This window comes from Dermacentor variabilis, chromosome 2 (assembly GCF_050947875.1).
Source record: "Dermacentor variabilis isolate Ectoservices chromosome 2, ASM5094787v1, whole genome shotgun sequence".
NCBI lineage: Eukaryota > Metazoa > Arthropoda > Arachnida > Ixodida > Ixodidae > Dermacentor > Dermacentor variabilis.
The window spans coordinates 92,411,215-92,432,146 of NC_134569.1; the positions used below are offsets into that span (position 1 = coordinate 92,411,215).

At 41.8% G+C, this 20,932-nt stretch overlaps 1 protein-coding gene across 2 annotated transcripts in view; it reads right to left on the reverse strand.

Moving 5' to 3' along the window:
• Positions 1–5,317: 5,317 nt before the first annotated feature.
• The window catches only part of LOC142572308 (gamma-tubulin complex component 4-like), a 40,486-nt gene continuing 24,871 nt past the window's right edge, over positions 5,318–20,932 (reverse strand). For both annotated transcript variants that reach the window (XM_075681314.1, XM_075681313.1), the window contains 6 exons: positions 18,881–18,976; positions 15,331–15,436; positions 13,837–14,023; positions 12,714–12,848; positions 7,922–8,038; positions 5,318–5,514 (listed from right to left, as the gene is read on the reverse strand). In XM_075681314.1, coding sequence (XP_075537429.1) covers positions 5,377–5,514; positions 7,922–8,038; positions 12,714–12,848; positions 13,837–14,023; positions 15,331–15,436; positions 18,881–18,976 — 779 coding nt within the window. In that variant the 3' untranslated portion in view covers positions 5,318–5,376. The remainder of the gene's footprint in view (positions 5,515–7,921; positions 8,039–12,713; positions 12,849–13,836; positions 14,024–15,330; positions 15,437–18,880; positions 18,977–20,932) is intronic.

The window sequence follows — 20,932 nt, forward strand, 5'->3', positions numbered from 1 at the left end:
AGTGAAACATATCAGGAGGCATGGAAGTCAAAAAAGGAAACAAAAAACTACTTCAGATTAATACACGTATTGTGAAGATATGGAAATCTGCATTCTAACAGAGACAAAGATGCATGGCTAATGCAAGTGTCTCCTAACCTTTTGATGTGGAATGCCTCGATTATTTCCCGTGTGGTTTGGCATTTGTGTCTGGAAAGAATTCTTCTTTGTGTCTTCTTCTTTGTGTCTTCCAGACACAAAAGAATTCTTCTTTTGTGTCTGGAAAGAATTCTTCTTTCCAGACACAAATGCCAAACCACACTGCAAATAATTGAGGCATTCCACGTCAAAAGGTTAGGAGACACTTGCATTAGCCATGCATCTTTGTCTCTGTTAGAATGCAGATTTCCATATCTTCACAATACGTGTATTAATCTGAAGTAGTTTTTTGTTTCCTTTTTTGACTTCCATACCTCCTGATATGTTTAACTAATGTTTTTACCTTGTCACGATCTTATGCTGCGGTTTTTGCGATCACCTACATATATATGTTCTTCGTTTTAATAAAAATTTAGTTGAGAGTTCGCGTTCGTCCTGTCTGCTTCTAGTCTGTGTCCGTGTCACTTCGCGCTACAATCCAAGATAGTTTCAAACCATTGCAGTAGACAACTGCCTAATCTGATTGGACAACTGCATCTTTACTCTGATATATAAGCAAGTGCAATGCTTTTCTTTTTTGCTTTGATGTAATATTACACTGCAAGATGCACTACTAAAAGTATGTATTGTGCATGTTAGCACACAACCACATGCTAACCTAGGCAACTAAAGCATAAACTTAGCAAACTATATCTCCAGCTGTTCATGATTGCCAAAGCTTTGCACACAGCTGCCTCACTTCATCACACTGCTCTGAGTACTTACCATGAATTTTGATTGTAAACTGCTGTTTCTCAGATGTTTTTCAAGACATATGCTTAGTTCATTTCCTGGTCTGTACATATACACATCATATGATTGGCATGCGCAGAGAACTTTCACCAGTGTTGGGAAGCCAGAATGCACAGTGTGGAGGTAATTATCATAATTTATTTCCCGTTCTCTACAAACTGCAGCAACCCACTAGTGTTGCTGCTTGCTTCAATATTAGGTCATTAAAGGTGCGAACATTGTCATGTCTTTTGCTCTACCTGTTGCAAAGTGCGGCACATCTGCATGGCAGCACAGGTCATGTGCACACAGTGGCAAAGGCTCAAGACCTTGGCCACCATGCCCAAGTGTTTCTTTGCATGCTGCTACAAGCTCTCGCTGTAACAAAGAATTTTAAAGCACAGTTATGTCTTGTGCTTGCTTGTCTGTCTCACTTTTTTCGAGACGACAGAAATACTTGCAGTCTGTTTACTTGGCACATTTGGGAGGCAGCTTTCGTTCTAATTTCTCCAGAAAATTAATACTGTAGTTTTTTTTTTAATTAAGCTTTTAACGACAGCGGAGGGAGAGAAACAGATTGTAAATTCAGTTTCATGCTAGGTTTTGATTCACACATTGTTTGCTGTACAGTCAACCACAAAAGTTTATGGACCACAGTATCTTGGAAAACATTCAATTTCCAAGCAGCCTGTAACAGTGTTCAAAAAAAGTGAACATCACAATGCTGTTCACATATACTGGCAGAAGCTGTAAATACAAATGCTAGGCTGCGTTGTGAGGCTGCGCAGATATTCAGCGTTTTGACAGATTTCATGTTCCGTAAAATTTTGTGGTTGACTGTAGCTGTTGCAAGCTGCGACATGTCTCCATGGTGGCACAGGTCATGTACACACAGTGTTAAAGGCTCAAGACCTCAGCCACCATGTCTAAATGTTTCTTGGCATGCTACTAAAAGCTCTCATTGTAACAGAATTTTAAAGTGCAATTATGTCTTGTGCTTGATTGTCTGTCTTGCTTGTTTTCCGGAAAGACTAGAAATACTTGCAGACAGTTAGCACATTTGGAAAGCAGCTTTCATTCTACCTATTTCCAAAAGATTTATACTGTAGGCTTCCAAATTAAGGTTTAAATGACAGCAGAAAAAGAGAAAAAGAGTGCAAATTCAGTTTCATGGTAGGTTTTGATGCAAGATGCCGTAAAGGATATGTTGCACTGGAAGCAAACGAGCAGTATGTTGGACTGGACATGGAAGTAAATACGTTTACATTATTTTTATTGTACATACGCTTTAGAAACATTTTAGACTTGCTCCTTCATGACTGTATTGTTGATTTCTTTCGTTGTGTGGTCAACATAAAAAAAAATAATAATAAAGATTAGGAGCATTATGTGTTTGTTTCTGCATTAGAATGGAGGGATGCTTAAATCATGGGGAGTTAGAAAACATCATCGTTCTGCTGGAATACCTGGAGCAGCATAGGTTCTTTTTCTTAGCCTTGTTTGAACACAGTAAGTAAACAGAGTTTAAAGTATAACAGCAAAGCATGGTGCACAGTTGGACTGCAGGACATTACACTTGGAAGTCCTGCAGAGGCCTATTGCACGCTGCATTTCCAGTCCAGTATCTCACATCAATGCTTTCCCTATAATGCACTTGCGGTTGGTTTTACAACTGCACCTAAAGCATGCGAGGCATGAACTTTTCGAACGCTGCAGAAGTTAATTGCAGCACTTGTAAAGCCATTCATGTAAATGATTGTAACTTGACATGCCATGGTGAATGTAATGCAAAAAAGAATGTGCAGACTTGTTCATATTGCCAAGTGGTATAAGCTTGGGCAAAAGTTCATCATAACCTGTAGCATTTCCATGTACTTCTAGAAGTGCACCAACTGCTCCCTACTCTTGTTGTAAATGGTTGCAGGTGCTGTGTGCATGGCCAAGGGCATCAAAAATTAACTGCAGCTGGAATTTCTTGTTGGCTTCTGTAGCACTCCAGTTGACATGATCAACATGTCTTTGCTGGGGTGCCAAACATAAAGGAAAGGGGTCACAGGAATACAGAGATTTGAAGCAATCAGCAGTGGACGAACACGAAGAACCTTATCCTTGTAGCCAATGTTATGACAAAGAGAGTTGTCATCAAGGTTCTGTGAAGACAATGCCCTTGTGAAAATGTTGGCTCCAGGCTGAGGTTTCTTTGGTTCATTTGTTGTTTGCTGGGTTACATAGGTAAACTTCAGGTTGTTCTCATCAAGCTGCAGCAGCCTGTGTTTACTATTCAGCTTGCATTTCTGGATTTGCTCAGTGCCTATGTGACGTGCCACTTCACATCCTTTTATCTGTCCTGTCTTGCCCAGCGTTTGCCACTGTTAGGGCTTGGCTGCTGCATGCTTTACATGTTATCTCTCTCTCTCTCTTTCTTATTCTGGAGCTGCTGTTGCCCGTTTCACCACTGTCTTGCCCTTTGCTTCAGTGTCAAAACAGTAATAGAGCCTATCATGCTTGGAGTGCATTCGCAGCAACTTTGCTGGCGCCGTGACGACAGTAGTTTTCGATGGTTTGCAGCTGTGCTTTGATTCAAGGCAACATTGAGGGGAAGGCAAAGAACAATTTCATTGTGCATGTTTCAGTGAACCCGAGATGGATTCTGGAGAGTGAATTTTCTCAACCTCGCTTCTATTGCAATATTATTTTCACCTCCCTGCCTTTTTTTATCACGAGGGCTAAGCAGGTTTGTTATGTACAAACACGTTTCTCACCACAGTTGCCCTTCAGTCCACCGAGTACTACTACTGCCAGCACGCTTTGTGGCAGTGGTAGGGTAGTGAAACTCATCCTGAAATCGGTCTATTTGGAGCACACATAGAGGGCACACCACATGTTGGTTCTCCTTTTTTCTTTTTTGGCTCCATGCTCCTCTCTGTCTTTTTCATTGTCATCAGGAAAACACAGGTGACTGACTTCATCATGACTTCAGCTACAATTAAATTTTGTTGACATATTCCTTCCCACCGTAGGCATAATATAAGAACTGTAATTTATGGGCCATTTAGTAAAAAAGAAATTTCTTCAATGTAACCCAAAGGGTAGAGATAGCGGCAGCATTAACAGCAATAGCAAAGTTTAGTGTTGCACTTGAACTTTTCGGACGGTGTTCAAACAATACACAGGTGCGACACGCTGGTGCAATGCAGCATATAAAGCAACTCCAGTTGGGTGGAAGGAACAGTGTCCTAGCAGCTACTGGGCAAGTCGTAATAAAGAGCTTCGCTAGTGGCATTACAGACCTTAACCTCGCTGGTGTTGGAGGTGAGATTGACAGGCAACCATTGGCTTTAGTTAGTGCCTTGTGAAATACTACTATTGGATAAGCTTGGCTTGATGTTTAACTGCCGGTTCAGCTCGGAAGAGTGCATGCACACAGCAGCTCATCAGAAACGCTAGCATGCTTACAGTGGCGTGTACACAATGCTCATGTCAGCAGGGGAAGGCAGAACACTGCCCTGGATCTCCCACTGAGGTGATTGAGCGTAGCGTTGACAGTGTGTCCACTTCGTCATTGCTGCAGCCAAATGCACTCTGCCTTCCTGGAGGCCATCTAACAGCCCACAGGTGAGCTGAAAATATACCACCGAGCAGAACAGCATGGTGACAGTGGCGGTGGCATTTTTGCACCTCATTTCCACACAATTGCTATCACAATAAAATGTTTGTGCTGTTCAGACACAAGACTATGTGGTGAATCTCAAGCACAATTGTGCATTAACTGCATAAACTGTGGCATAACATATGAAAGCGCCTCTAGTGGCAAGTCAAGCACAAGCATTATGTTTGTACTGATATATGGCAGCATTCATCCACCCAGAAATGGACAATGTGACCTAGCACAGAGGATGTACCATATACTGTCTGGACTGAGACAGAATATACTGAGACAATAAAGTGGAGGCCAAGAATTAGTTCCTGCAATATAATGGGTGCTTTCTGCATTTTCCTTTAGGCAGCGGAAAAGCACACAAACTGTTGAAGCAAGGCTCCTACATATTTGCAACTTGAGGTTTAAAAGTCTGCCACAGAAGCCACAATCTTGGCATGGGAGAACAGTCCATAAGGCATGTGTCTATGCCCCAAATGTACGACCCATAAGCAATAGAAACAAATGCTAAAGGAGAGAATTGATAACTTTTGCAGTTCATTTCATACCTAGAATTAAAATTAAATTATGGGGTTTTACGTGCCAAAACCACTTTCTGATTAAGAGGCACGCGGTAGTGGGGGACTCCGGAAATTTCGACCACCTGGGGTTCTTTAACGCGCACCTAAATCTAAGTACATGGGTGTTTTCGCATTTCGCCCCTATCGAAGTGCGACCGCCGTGGTTTATATCTAGAATTCAAACAACAAATGATTCACGTGTTTAGTGGTGCAACTTTTTGGCACATTCTGTTCTGATGGATTGAGATGTCACACTGCATTTGCTGCACGGGCTGGTACACAGCCAGGGTCCAGGCGTAGCAGTAGATGGGAGGGCAGTGATTCAGAGAGCTTGTTGTGCAGGGAAGACAGCACTTTAAGAAGCAGCTGCTTGTGACATTGGAATTCCTGCACAAAGCATAACATTAGCATTAAACACAACCTAGGCTCTAAATTTAGATATTCAAACACGAAGAGCTATCACTAAGACTTGTTAAGGAATGGTTGTTGCAAAGTTTGGCCCTAAGGCGAACCACTTTTCATTAGAGCAATGCATCAAAGTGTTTGGTAAAAATACAGTAATTACACATTGCAATACTTGCAAACTTGTAAAACCAAACTAAACTAAGCAAAACTAAATTAAACACAACTAAAGGCAAGTAAAATGAACACTTTATTTATCTTGTGCAGTTACTATCCAAATACATTAAACAGAAGTTTTCAGACAAATTCTGAAGCGACCTAAACGCATTTGCAATAGCTCAGCATTGCATGTGCCCAGCATTGCATGTGCTCTTGTGTTTAAAAGAAAAAAGTCCGAGGACACCTAAGCACTGCTTATGAGTTGTGAATGCGGAAGCATTAATGTCCAACTGAACGGCGCTGAGCGGTCCTTCAAATTTTGCATTGCAAGTTATGTGCTGCCTGAGCCAGCAAGCAGCAGCAGCCTAGAGTGCCAACATCGCATGCCACTGACATGCGACTTGATGACTGTGGAAACTCACTGTCGAAAACGCTGGCCTGAGGAAGCGCGAAAGCAGCAGCAGCAAGGGAATTGACCTTTGTGCTGCCTTTTGCTTCAATGTCAACAAAGCGGTGAGAACACAGCGCATACTAAGCTATCAGCACTCAACGCACTCTCTGTCGCCATTGCAGATAGGGCCCACGTGGCCGCACCATACGCAGCCGTTGCCAGAACCCCCCACCGGTGCATTGAGTGCGATGGAAGACGGCGCGCTTCCTCCCTACCTTCCTCTCTGGCGCGTGCGAGATAGAGTCACCATCCTCAACACACCCTCGCACGATTTCACTCACACCCACAGCATATTGTGCATGGCCACAATGATATCCCGCTTGGACTTTATACAGAACATCACGACGACGGTGGAAATGTGCCTGGAGTGTCCATATAATTGCTATAGCAATAAAACTGTGTTCTCATAACTAATGGTCATGCAATGTTAATTTAAGCTCTAAAGAATTTTCAGAAATTACACAAATGTATATAATGTTAAGAACTTAAATGGTAAGCCTGCAATCTAATAAGAACAACATAATCGGATGCCAACATTCCGCAAAGCACTATTATTAGAGAGTTTAAAGCAAAAAAGAAAATAAAATATTAAATTATGGGTTACGTGCTTTTGTTGCCTTGTATGTGCCAGTTTTTTTTATTTTACATCGCCTAAATATCAGCCTAGCTTCAACAATGTGTATTAATGTCAAATGTTTGTCTGCATTAAAGGGGCACTTAAACGAAACATAAAATCAGTTTAGACTGTAAGAATATCCTAGAATTCCATTTTAATTAGGAGGAATTGAAGGGCAAACTTCCATATAGGTAGTTTCTTAAGTTTCGTGCCGTAACTTTGGCAGCAGTGCAATGGTGTGACGTCATAAATTTCGAAGTACTATATTCTCATATTTGGGCAGGTATGGCAGTGTAAATGTTCTATAAACATGCTAAGTTCAGTATTTAGCTCCTTTAGAGTACACTGTAGCCAATTTTTACTGCTGAACAACGAACTAGGCCTGAGCAGGTGCCGTCAAAATTTATGACGTCACAGAAAGCTGGTGCAGTTTCAAGGCGTCATTGCTATCTGTCTTTTGTTTTTGTGTTTTACCTAGCTTACGACACTTCCCCTCAAGGTAAGAGTGGCTTTCTTGGTATTGGAGAAGGATAATTTCCTAATACAACTACACTTTTTTTATTTTCTTTATTGTCCCTTTAAATGCTTTACTATGTACAGATTTCAGAATTGCAATGTAAACTTTTACTGCTGGGTTACAGGCTTGTAAGCATGGCGTCTCAATTTCTTGAAATTTAATTACTTTTATAAAAAAAATAATTAAATCATGCTTTAGGCTTACCTTTCTATAAAACATCGGAGCACCTGAGTCAAAATTTCATTACCACTGGTTTCTAAACGTGACTCTTTCAATCAAATGCAACAAACATCATTGCTAATTGGTTTAAGGAATATCTAACGAAGACATTTCTGTATTTTGTCTGTATTTAAATTATGGATATTGCTGTTGGCTCTGAACGAAAGTGTTTTCTTAATGCCTTGCATTACACACAGAAAGTTCGAAATGGTTCCAATCATATCAGCAAAGTATATGCATTCATTAATGAGGCCCTACAGCACCTCCACATTTTTTCCTTGCTCCATCACCCTGCAAGAAAGTTCAACAGCAAGGACGTTTGCGACATTTCATTGGCATCTTGAGAGCCTACGGACATTCAAAAATTTATGAAATCGCAGCAACAGGCAATGCTATACAATGGCCTATGAAAGTAAACAGCACTCCTTGCCTGTTCAATGCTCTCGTATTGTGAGAACTGCCTCTGTGTAAGTGGTTCCTTGGTTTCAGGAAAGATGGCACGTAAAGACTGACTCAGGACAAGAATTGACCTAAGACAGTCATGCACCTGAAAGCAACACGACAGACATGCATTCATGGTTTGTCAAAAGAAATGCAATTAGAAATTATAATTAATGACTATGCAAAGTTAGAACACAGAGGAAGGCCTTCAGATCATTACTGCTGTATTTACAAGCGTACCTTTACCCGACATTCCTCCTGTTAAGTGTAGGGCAGTGCTGTCCCTCGATTGGATTAGTCGCTATGCTTTGATGATGCTCTTTAACGCAACACACAAAATGTAATTGTGGGCACTAGGCTGAAGAAATATTAAGCAGCTTCTCATCACAATAACCACAAAGGAATGTTACTGAAGTGCAGTCCTCCAGTTGGCAATACTGAAAAGGAGCATCAATTCCATATATCTTTACTTCCATCATGGAAATATACCTGCACAGTTTAAATACACCGCTTTATTCTTTTGTTAGTCAAAAGCACTAGCAAAAGCACTAGGGTGCATGAAAAACATACATGAATGAATGAAAATGTGGTGCTGCCTTGTAAATGAATGTTTTATTGCAAATGCAAACACTTAGAAATGTGTAGTCAAAAGCAAAAAAAAAATTGTTGGGGAGACACCCACTGCTTTTTGTAAGCATCTACATTGGTGCACCAAGTATCTGTCATGGCTAGCAGTTTCCAACTCAACCAAATCAACGCTCTGTCAAGCTGGTCTTGCAAGAGTTAGGACCCCATACCTACCAACCTATGAACATTAAAATTTGTAAAGATCCCATAGACTGAGGGGGGCACTGGCACAGAGGGAGAAATGATTGAGAAGGGGAGGGGGTCGGATAGCACGAATTTATTTTTAGACCTTGTCCTGAGTGCACACCTTTTTGAGCGATACATACACACCATATTAACGCCAATTTAAATTTCAACATAGTGCACAATCAGCAGCAAACTTGAAACAGATACTAATAACCAACATATTGTTTTTATATCACAGTCACTATTTAAGCAAATTTTCTGTTGTAAATTTCACAGGCTTCAGAAAATTGTCTGTATACAAACTCTATCGAAGCGAGTACCCCTCTGGCATACTTTCACCGAAGCAGGGTACATGTACAAGCTAGTTGGTATTCCATTGCAAACACACTTGCAGTGTGTACATAGACAGGGACCAAAAGAATGACGAAGACAAGCGCTGACTTCCAACTGATCGTTATTTTGAGTAACACGCATATATACCAAGACACCAAAACAAAAGCCCCCGCTCCCCTCAAAGCACAAAACCGACATGAATATGCATTCAAAATTCAAAGGAACCATGACCGCCTCCTTAAGGTGAATGAGCATGCATGTGCGTACTCAGAAAAGCAACTTCTTTATCTGTTAATGCAATTGATGGCTTACTAACCAAGTCACCTTCAGCGATTGCTGCTTCAATGATAAGTCTAGTGTTTTTATTAGAATGCCCAGCTAAGACACAGGTTTTTTCAAGCAGCGGAATACAGCTGCATTGTGTGCAATGGACACCTAGAAACCCTTCTCGCCCTTTGCACACTTTATTGCTATGTTCTTGAAATCTAACATTGAGACATCTACCTGTCTGCTTTATATAAGATAGACTGCATTTCAGGGGTATCTTGTACACTACACCTTTCGAACAATCTGTATCATTTTTTCTAGGATTGATACTGCAAGGCCTACATCCCTTAGCGACAGGATTAGTTCTGGCACAAAGCTGTGCAAGTTTTTTCGAAGCAGAGAAAACAACATCGATACCTGCTCTTTGTCCTATTTTTTTAAGTTTGTGGGAGATCCCATGAATGCATGGGATAACAGCTGTTTAGTTTCTTTGATCATGTACATGAGGCTCAATGCTGTGAAGATCAGTGCTTAACTTACTATGCAAGTTCTCCGTAAGTAGGAGTAGTAGTAGTAGGAGCTCCGTAAGTAGTAGGAGCTACGAAGGTAGTTCGTCGGGCATTGCTAACACCGTTTCCCTTCACCCGTCCATCCGTGTCACCTTGACGACTTTTGCCCTTGCCAGGCACGCATCCTGACTTACTGCTTTCAAAGCCGGAATGGACAGCTACCCTCTGAGGTTCTTGCGGTCTTCGGTGGATTTCTTCCGTCCGCAGGGCATGGAAAAAGACTGTGTAAACTCCTGCATTCTGAATGGATGAGGAAGGCAAGGATTTATCGTCAATCACTCAGTATTCAAGTGGATCGAGGACCTGGGAGCCGTCAAGTCAAGGCCCGGAAACGACAAGAGCTGAATGTGCGTATTGACAGCACCCTAGAACAGAGTTGGCAACAGGAATTGTTTCGTCTTTGCAACCGGCGTGTGGCATCTACCCCTAAGACAGACAACGACGCAAGTTCACATAGACGTAGGTGTGACCCTGCCGCATTTCGTCACACAGACTCTCGCTCTCAGGCCTAAGTTTGCCGCAGTGGGAAGGATCACTCCAGCGGAACTTCTCAATATGGTGTGTGATGTGTCGAGGCGTGCTCTGGAATGTGAGGGTGACCGTTGCATGTCTGAGGGCGCAGACGTGCTCCAGTTGTACTCTCCTCGTCAAAATGCTATTCCTGTTGAAAGGGTGTTTTCCTACCTTACCGACAAAAGGCTTTGTCTTGCAGCAGTTGACAAAGAAGGTGGGTTTTTCATCACAACTAGAAATAATTTCTTGGAAAAAGCGCAAGCTTCCATTGATTCTGTGTTTATTAGGGGAATTGGTGTTGATCTGAGGAAGGTAAAATCGCAGGCAAAACACATATTATTGGAACTGAATCTAGGCACTCTTGCACAATCTGTAGACAGCAAGGAAGGGTTGGCCCTTTGGATGTTTTTCTCGGCGAAGACTCACAAGCTGGAGGCACCTTTTCGTGTCATTATTTTGGAAAAGCGCACGGGGCAATACTCCCTTTCCTACTGGCTCCAGTGTCACCTTAAGAAGCTAGATGTTAAGGATCCGTTTCTGGTTAAAGGATCTTCTGAGGTTATACACTACCTTTCTCAACATTCTGACGTTCCATTTAAGGCTTCGTCCATAGATATAAAAAACTTGTTTTATTCTATTCTGCATCAGGTGCTCTTGGTTGTTATCGAAGAAGCCATTTGTAGTTTTGGTGCTGTTGCGTTCCAAAATGAATATGGTGTGTCCGTTTCAGATTTTATAAAATTGCTTCAACTTTACCTTTCCTCAAGCTTCACCGAATGGAATGGGAATGTTTTCCTTAAAAGAAAAAGCGGAATATGTATAGGGTCTTGTATCGCTCCCTCGTTGAGCGATTTATTTTTGGCTTACCTAGACAGGAACGTCATGTCACGGCTGGGCAACACAAAAATCGAAAAAGCCTTTCGTTATGTGGATGACTTTTTGATTCTGTTTAATTATGAGGACAGCTGTGTGGCGGCCTCTGATCGTCAGACGTTGGATCTGTTTGATGAATGCTTAACTCCGCTCACACTCACACATGAGCTTCAGGAGAATGGATCCCTTAGGTTTCTAGATTTGAATTTATCTTTTGCCTGGCAACATGTATGCTGGATGTATGAGCCGTGAGCCAATAAGCCTATATATTGCTATGCATCCGCCCATTCAAAACTGGTTAAGACAGAGGTATTGTTCATGCTTGCTTGCATAACAAAATCCTGTTATCATTTGATAGAACCTAGTTTCAGTTTGCAGACTACTCGGTTGAGGGCGGCAGGGCACCCTAGCAACCTTCTTGTCTTGGAGAACTTGCATAGCAAGTTAAGCACTGATCCTCACAGCATTGAGCCTCAGGTACATGATCAAAGAAACTAAACAGCTGTTATCCTGTACGTTCATGGGATCTCCCACAAACTTAAAAAAATAGGACAAAGAGCAGGTATCGATGTTGTCTTCTCTGCTCCAAAAAAACTTGCACAGTTTTGCGTCAGAACTAATCCTGTTGCTAAAGGATGTACGCCTTGCAGTATCAATCATAGAAAAAATTTTACAGATTGTTCGAAAAGTGTAGTGTACACGATACTCCTGAAATGCAGTCGGTCTTATATAGGGCAGACAGGTAGGTGTCTCAATGTTATATTGCAAGAACATAGCAATAAAGGGCACAAAGGGTCGGAAGGGTTTCTAGGTGTTCATTGTGCTCATTGCGGCTGTATTCCCATTGTTTGAAAAAAAAAAAAAAAAACAGTATCTTAGCTAGGCATTCTAATGAAAACACTAGACTTATCATTGAAGCAGCAGTGATTGCTGAAGGTGACTTGGTTAGTAAGCCGTCAATTGCATTACCAGATAAAGAACTTGCTTTTCTGAGGCCACACATGCACGCTCATTCATCTTAAGAAGGCAGTCATGGTTTCTTTTAATTTTGAATGCATACTCATGTCAGTTTTATGCTTGTTGTGTGTGTTATATATGCATGCTATATATGCGTGCTACTCAAAATAAAAACCAGTTGGAAGTCAGTGCTTGTCGTCGTAGTTTTTTTGGTTGCTGTCTACATACACGCTGTAAGTGATGTTTGCAATACTTTCACCAATGGAAGATTTCTAATGGTAGGATCGGAGAGCAACGATCCAAGTTTTTTATGAACATAATGTATTTTTCATACAACTTAACACAATGTTTGAAAAACCCTTAAGCGAACCCAAATTTGTAAATTTTCTCAAAAATTTGGCAGAGTGGCAGGTATAGGACTCACATTCAAGTCAGTACACTGAGAAGGTAACTCACAGGTTTCAGCATTATCAAGCTGTCCTTGAGAAGGGAAGCAAGGTAACTGTTATGCAGATGTTGGATGGCTTCGAAATCTCGAGTCTGTGTCACTTGTCCAAGAAGACGACCCAACTGGCTTTCTATCACGTCCACCTGGACATCACAAGCAGTGAAGGACTACATTAACATTTGCATGTTACATGTATTTCTTCGTATACGTGCCTTCTAAAACAGCTGCTTTGGAGAGGTACATAGCAAAGGTGGCTTACAATACAGGATTTAGACCAAATCTTGAAGGATCGGTTTTCATATACCAAGGAATACCTACAACCTTCCATGATTTAACTAAAAGATTCGCGAGATAGTTTCTGTATTTTTATAAAAGAATGCGGAGACAAGTCAAGCTCCCACTAACTTCAAGAGAACATTGTGCTTGCACTATCCCAGTGTTCACTGTGGCATTGCATAGATCCTATGAAGCAAAGCAACTTACTTTGTGTGCTGACTGAATTATAACTTCCAATACTGTAAACGACTTTGTAAGTTTTTATCTACAACCTCAATATTTTGCTTTCCCCACCATGCATAAAGTTTTGCAACAGTAATGCACAAGAGCTAAGTTTCACGAAATGGAAAGGCCAGAGCATATTATGACAATAGAAGGGATTGTTCAGAGGACCAATTATTTGCAAATGAATAGCTATTTTCAAAATTGTGAAAATTATATCATGGTGAAAATTGGATCGCTCATGGTAACAACCAATCTTTTCAGAGCTGTCGATTTCTTTTTGATAGCTCTATCTGTAAGAAGCAAAGCATTTACTGAGAAAGGCATAGTTTGCATTCACTCAAATGTAGTATAGAGCTCTGACTGTTTCCTTTGCGTTACTGGTTATTAATGGTTTTACATATTATTGCTTGCACATTAAACACAGATCCTGCAATCCGTAAACTTTTGACACTGGTTGTATGTCAGGGGGCATAAACTACCAAATCCTGCCGCGCTTGCTCAGTGGATCATCACATTTTGCTACTGAGCGCACAGCTGCAAATTCAAGTGCTGCACACGCTTGCTCTGACAGGAGAATGCACACCTACAAAGGAAGGCCACTTGAAAAAGAGCCACAGGGAACTGGTCTACCTGGAGGTAGTACTGGAGGCTGTCCAAAAGGTGCGCCATCTCTGCACGCAGCTGCATCATGCGCCGCATCAGGGGACAGCCCTGCAGGGGCCCCGTACGTGCCACCTTACACTGGAGCACCCAGCACTCCTGGAGGAGGGTCTGGGCCCGCTGCAAGCCAAACAGCAGCCGGAACAGCCGGGAGTACCTGTGAGACAGCCACCGTGCTGATGCCACCACTTGTGTCATCCTGCTCTGCTCTGCTGTCCTCTTCTTCACGCTGTTTCGAGATGCAGGCTTCACACCAACTGAGCCACCTCTTATGAAACACTGCTATAATATTTTCTTACAGAGCACAGTGGGAGATGCATACCAATGAAAATAAGAATACCAATGTCATTTCAAGTTTGCTTGTGCTGAATATACCACCTGTTCTTTTTTGGTATGAATCGATTTCTTTAAAAATGGTTCGTGACAAATAGTGCTCTTATTGCCTTTTCCGGTGCACTTCTGGAATAGGCGGAAATTACCTGCGTAAGGTACCACCATGTTTTTGTGGCTAATTAAAAAAGGTTCACTAAGTGAAATTCTTGATTATTCACTTTAGGGTACATACTGCAATCGGAAAATTGAAGCTGAGTTGTCGTTTGCTTAGCAGAAATTATAAGATGCACTACTTCCGAGATATCTGGCCTTAAAGTGTGCTATGAAATACACTGGCATTACAGTCAAGTTTCCCAAAAGTGTGCATCAAGCACTTTGGAACAATCTGACCTGGAATACTGATGAACTATTTAGGGGATTTCGGGGACAGTCGTTTTGAAAGCAGCGCTAGTCTTAGGCTTTCCGCTATACAAACATGACTTCACAACTAGTCGATTTCAATTTTGCAATTGTGACATGCATCCTAAAGTAAATAATTAAAAGGCTAATTCGTGAATTTTTTAAGTTAGCCACCTGGACATTTCGATTTGTCATGCAAGTAATCTTACCTGCTTCTTCAGGTAATACATTTGAACAGACTGAATTGCACTGTATACTTCCTGCGATATAAAAAAACTTGTTCGAAGTAATAAAGCACATCACGTACATGTGCTAAAGACTTGATATAAGACGAATGCGAAAGGGCATTAGAAATCCATTTGTACTGTTGGACGTTCAGCTTCGTAAAGATGTTGTGGATACGTGGGAGCTAAACAAAAGTTCTCGCACGGTGATGTATTAAAAATCTGCAGTGGACAAAATAGCAACCTCCACAAAGTGCCATAGAAAAGTATTACACTACATTTTGTACTGATCTAATACAACTTTATTTTTTTATCTCTACCCTCTCCTTTTATTTTTTCACTATGTAACTATTCATGCTACAGACACAGTTAAAAACAATTTAATGCAGTTCTCACAAAACAAAAGGAAGCTAAAAGGCTCTTGCTTTAAAGCAGCAATCTGTAAAACTAATGTGACACAGAGCTCATTTGCCAAACTGCCCTTACCAGTGTTTTCCAGAGGACTTACTTTGACATCGTGGCTGGAGTGAAGAACACATGCAGAGGCGTCCTGACCTTGTAGGTCAGGCCTATTGTTTCCCATCCAGCCAAAGGTGGTTGGCTGCTGTCCTGCGCTGCAGAAAAGACATTCCACTGTCATTTAATGTGATGTGCAGTCTGCACTTTCGTCTGTCATGCAGATTCGACTTACAATAACCCTCCTGTAAAAAATGGACGCAGCCTGAAATCAGTGAGAAAGAAACTTGGCATAGGACGAACCAAGATGTATGCACTGAAAGATAAGCAGGATAATATAAGCAATCTCGAAGATATAGTAAAAGAAGCGGAAGAATTCTACACTGACCTGTACAATACCCAGAGGAGTCAGGATACCTCCATTAGAAACAGTAATGAACAGGATACAGAAACTCCTCCTATAACTAGCGATGAGGTTAGAAGGGCCTTGCAAGACATGAAACAAGGAGGAGCGGCAGGAGAAGATGGAATAACAGTCGATTTAATCAAACATGGAGTAGACATAATGCTTGGAAAACTGGTGGATCTTTATACGAAGTGTCTATTGACTGCAAGGGTCCCAGAAACTGGAAGAATGCAAACATTATACTAATCCACAAAAAGGGAGACGTTAAAGAATTGAAAAATTATAGGCCCATTAGCTTACTCCCAGTATTATATAAAATATTTACCAAAATAATCTCCAATAGAATAAGGGCAACGCTGAACTTTAGTCAACCAAAGGAACAGGCTGGTTTCAGGAAGAATGGATCACATCTATGTCATTAATCAGGTTATCGAGAAATCTGCAGAGTACAATAAGCCTCTCTATATGGCTTTCATAGATTACGAAAATGCATTTGATTCAGTAGAGATACCAGCAGTCATAGAGGCATTACGTAATCAAGGACTACAGAACGCTTATGTAAATACCTTGGAAAATATCTAAAGAGGTTCTATAGCTACCTTAATTCTACACAAGAAAAGCAGGAAGATACCAGTAAAGAAAGGGGTCAGACAGGGAAACACAATCTCTCCAATACTATTCACTGCGTGCTTGGAAGGAGTGTTCTAGCTATAAAACTGGGAAGGCTTAGGAGTAAGGATCGATGGCGAATATCTCAGCAACCTTCTGTTTGCCGATGACATTGTTCTATTCAGCAAATATGCAGATGAGTTACAACAAATGATTGAGAACCTTAACAGAGAGAGTGTAAGAGTGGGATTGAAGATTAATATGCAGAAGACAAAGATAATGATGAATAGTCGGGCAAAGGAACAAGAGTTCAGGATCACCAGTCAACCTCTAGAGTCTGTGAAGGAGTATGTTTACCTAGGTTAATTAATCACAGGGAACTCTGATCATGAGAATGAAATCCATAGAAAAATAAAAATGGGTTGGATCGCATATGGTAGACATTGTCAGCTCCTGACTGGAAGCTTACCATTATCATTGAAAAGGAAGGTGTACAATCGGTGCATTTTACCAGTGCTGACATATGGGGCAGATACTTGGAGACTGACAAAGAAGCTAGAAAACAAGTTAAGGACTGCGCAAAGAGTGATGGAACAAAGATTGCTAGACATAATGTTAAGAGACAGCAAGAGAGCGGTTTGGATCAGAGAGCAAACGGGTATAGATGATATTCTAATTGACATCAAGAGATAAAAATGTAGTTGGGCAGGTCGTGTAATGCGCCGGTTAGATAACTGTTGGACCATTAGGGTTACAGAATGGGTACCAAGAGAAGGGAAATGCAGTTGAGGACGGCAGAAGACTAGGTGGAGCGATGAAATTAGGGAATTCGCGGGTGCTAGCTGGAATTGGTTGGGCGCAGGACAGGGGTAATTGGAGATCGCACGGAGAGACCTTCGTCCTGCAGTGGACACAAAACAGGCTGATGCTGCTGCTGCTGATGAACCCTCCTGCCATAAAGATGTGAAAGTTCTTCTCTATTCAAAAGTAAACTGGAAAGCAAAACCTTCCATGCAATAATAGACTGCCATAAAACACAGGTGCACTGTTCAATTGAGAACCTCACTGTTATTGAGTACAACACAACATCACTAATTGTTTAGCTTCAGAGGGAGAAATGCACTTGATTGTATTCCATAGATACGCTATTGATAAAAAGAATATGTATATTTTCCAGGTCTTCATATACTAGAACAGAGCTGCAATCAGTGCTAGCTGGCATACTAATTTAGAATTCCCTTTAATTATAGAACACCCTATCGTATATCTTGACTTCTATGAACCAAAGTTACTCATAGCTTGCTACATTATTATGCAATGCTAGCAGACTCCTGAGCCTATACAGCAGCGTGTTTTCTTCCCCAAAATTTATAATAAATACATATTTTTGTTTTGTGATATTCGATTTGATATTCAGCTTCTTTCCTTGATTCGATTCAATTCTAAATCTACTATTCAGTATTCACACACCCCTACTGCTAAATGCTCACTTCTGATGGGCTCTGCAGCTGGGCCAATCTCTAGGCTTAGGCTTAGGGTAGCAATACACAATTGAGAACTTCTCTTTACCTGCAACATGAAGGATAACCAGGCACAATATAACCAGCAAGATGAGTTAGTCTCACAACAGTTTTCATTTAGGTTCTTTTATACCAGTAGTCACAATGGTGCATGCTAGTACAAGTGGTACGTGCAGACCTTTTCGTGTGCATAAAAGGGTCCACATGATTTTGCTCAATGTCCAGTGACTGCGCACTGCAGCTGAACTCAGTATTGCCCTGCACCAAACAGCAGTGCATTTCAGAAAGTGCGACAAGTGTGCGACACTCTTAATTTCGTTTCACGTAAGTTCCTCCAAATGTAATATTTTTACAAATATGTTCTACCTATTTAGTGTAATTTTGTGGAACGAGATTAAATGTGACAGAGTACCATTTGCAAGAAGCTCTATTGAAAAGTAAGTAGAACACTTCTGCAATGTGTTAAAACTTACTTAGCAAAACCTATGTGGAAGGAGATTACGAGCGCTCGTCTGCTTCTAGTCTCTGTCTATGTCACTTCGCGCTACAATTCAAGATCATGTTATCGCACCAACTTGTCCAACTCTCTATCTTTTTGCATTAAGAGTGTACATTGGGAATTGCCTGCTCTGCCACTCAATATCTTGTAGAACACTTCTGCAATTTGTTAAAACTTACTTAGAGAAACCTATGTGAAACGAGATTAAGCGTGTACACTGGGCATTGTCTGTTCTGCCACTCAGTATTTTATAGAACATGTACTTATTGAAACCTATGCGGAAGGAGATTAAGAGTGTACATTGGGGATTATCTGCTCTGCCACTCAATAGTTTGTGTGTCATGGAGGTGACAATATTAAGGTTTCAGTGTGTTGCAATCAGAGGAGATTAGAAGAGGCAAATGGGGGGGATGCATGAGTACATTTTTGCAGATCAAATTATATTGATTCTCCAGGCTCACTCTCTCTATGTTTTGGAGATGACACAACAAAGCAGAGCAGTGCTTTTCTGTGTGTGTATTGTGATTCCCCCGTACTCTGATTGCAGGTTATCCCGCTCATGACTCACACTGTGAAGGCCCAACTGTGATGCGGAATTGCTCAGCAAGGTTCTCATCTTCTGACTGGAGCAGACTGCAGGCCTGCTGGAAGATGACGTTTACATCTGAAGAAAAAAAAAACACACATCAAAATTATCTAACAATGTTACTCTCTCTACCTGATCGCAGAACTGCAGATGAGGAAAATTAAGTTCTTTTTGTCTGCTTCACTCCTGGTGCAGCTGACAGCACTTTCATTAACTGTCTGTGTTAGTGAGTTAATCCTACTGTGATTAACCTAAATAGTTAATCCTAAATAGTGATTTAATCCTACTGCAGTTGTGGGGGTCCCAAAGATTGGCGTACATGCCTTTTGCATTCTTATACTGGCATAAACAGATGCTTTTTGGTTTTCACTGGTAGTCCTTTTTTTCACCCTAATGACCTAGCACACACATTACATCAAATAGTGCCGAGAGAAGTCGCAGTGAAAATGTAAAATACCATACCTGCACGAATATAACGAATTTTTCTTCCCCAAGAATTATCAGTTTGAGAAAGCACCTTACAATTTATATTTGAAACCATGCTATGAATAAAATGTGCGTTTTACTCTCGTGCCTTTTTTCATGCATTAAAATGTGGTGAGCTAAGCCACCGGACAAACAAGCTTTGCAGAAAAGCCAATCTCTCTACAGCAGGAGGCGCAGGCCTAGGAATAGGGAAAGCGCAATGCAAGGCAATGAAGAGAAATGAAGGTGACAACACATTATGATTCAGCCCACTATGAATGTTTACCCAAAGGCCTGAAGTCCAATGGCCAGATCCACTACACTGATATGCGTCCTTGTAGGCACCAGTGTGTGTACATCACAATGTGCCAAAAGGCACTGCACACACTGGTGCTGATGGGATTCCAGATTGGCAGCATGAGTTATAATTGTAGTGTCACTATTTTCATTTTCTGAGTGATTAAGGACATTCCCTCGTGTTTTATTGCTACACGCGAGTGGTATTTTTTTGTTTGAACAAGGCGCGTGGGCGCCATCACTTGAGAAAACAGGAGAAAGAACGAACTGAGCTCGGCGCAGTGAATCTAACCAGTCAGCGCTGCAACCGCTGTTGTAAATATAGCCTTAAATAGTTGCTCGTCTTACTGACTCATTCTTCGCGTAACATTGTGATGGAGGTAGAACATTGCCCGTCCTTGCCACGGAGCTCCGAAGCGGCCGCAATGTTGTCTTCTCAGCCATGGCTTCCGGTGGAACCACCCCGTCGCCACCTACACTTGCGGCACCATCCACAACGTACGTTACGGTTCCTAGTCTCCATGATCCTAGGACATTCTCCGCCCACAATTACGTTGACATTGACGACTGGCTCAGCATGTATGAGCGTGTTAGCCAAAGCCACCACTGGGACCCTACCATCATGCTTGCCAATGTGATCTTTTATCTGGACAGGACACCACGTGTCTGGTTTCGCACCCATGAGATCGAGCTCTCCACGTGGCACATTTTCAAAGAGCGGCTTCGCGACCTATTTGGCAACCCGTCAGGTCGCCAACAGGCTTCGCGAAAAGAGCTTGCCACCCATGTCCAGTCGTCGACTGAACCGTATCTCTCTTACATAGAGGAAGTGCATGCACTTTGCCAGAAAATTGATGAGCACATAACTGAGGTTGACAAGGTGGGCCATATCCTAACAGGCATCGTGGACAATGCCTTCAATTTGCTCGTCTATAACGATGTTTCTACCATTGATGCCATCATCAAAGAATGCCGCTTCGTCCCACAGTTTTCCTGGCTCCCAAACACTCCTGCCACGTCCTCTTGCTCCACTTTTACCACCACATGACCATTTCAAGAAAACGTCACACGTAAAGTTCGCCGTGAGATTGAAGCGGCGAGTCCGGCCCCCTTCATCCACAACTCCCTGACGGTACCTTTGACCAAGCGGCGCCCGCTATTTCCGTTATTCAAGCAGTTGTGCGGCAAGAAATTGCAAACCTTGGCATCCCTACCACCTGCTCTGTCTCCCGACCTGATTCCGCACCCATTCCCATGTCCACAACCTGTAAT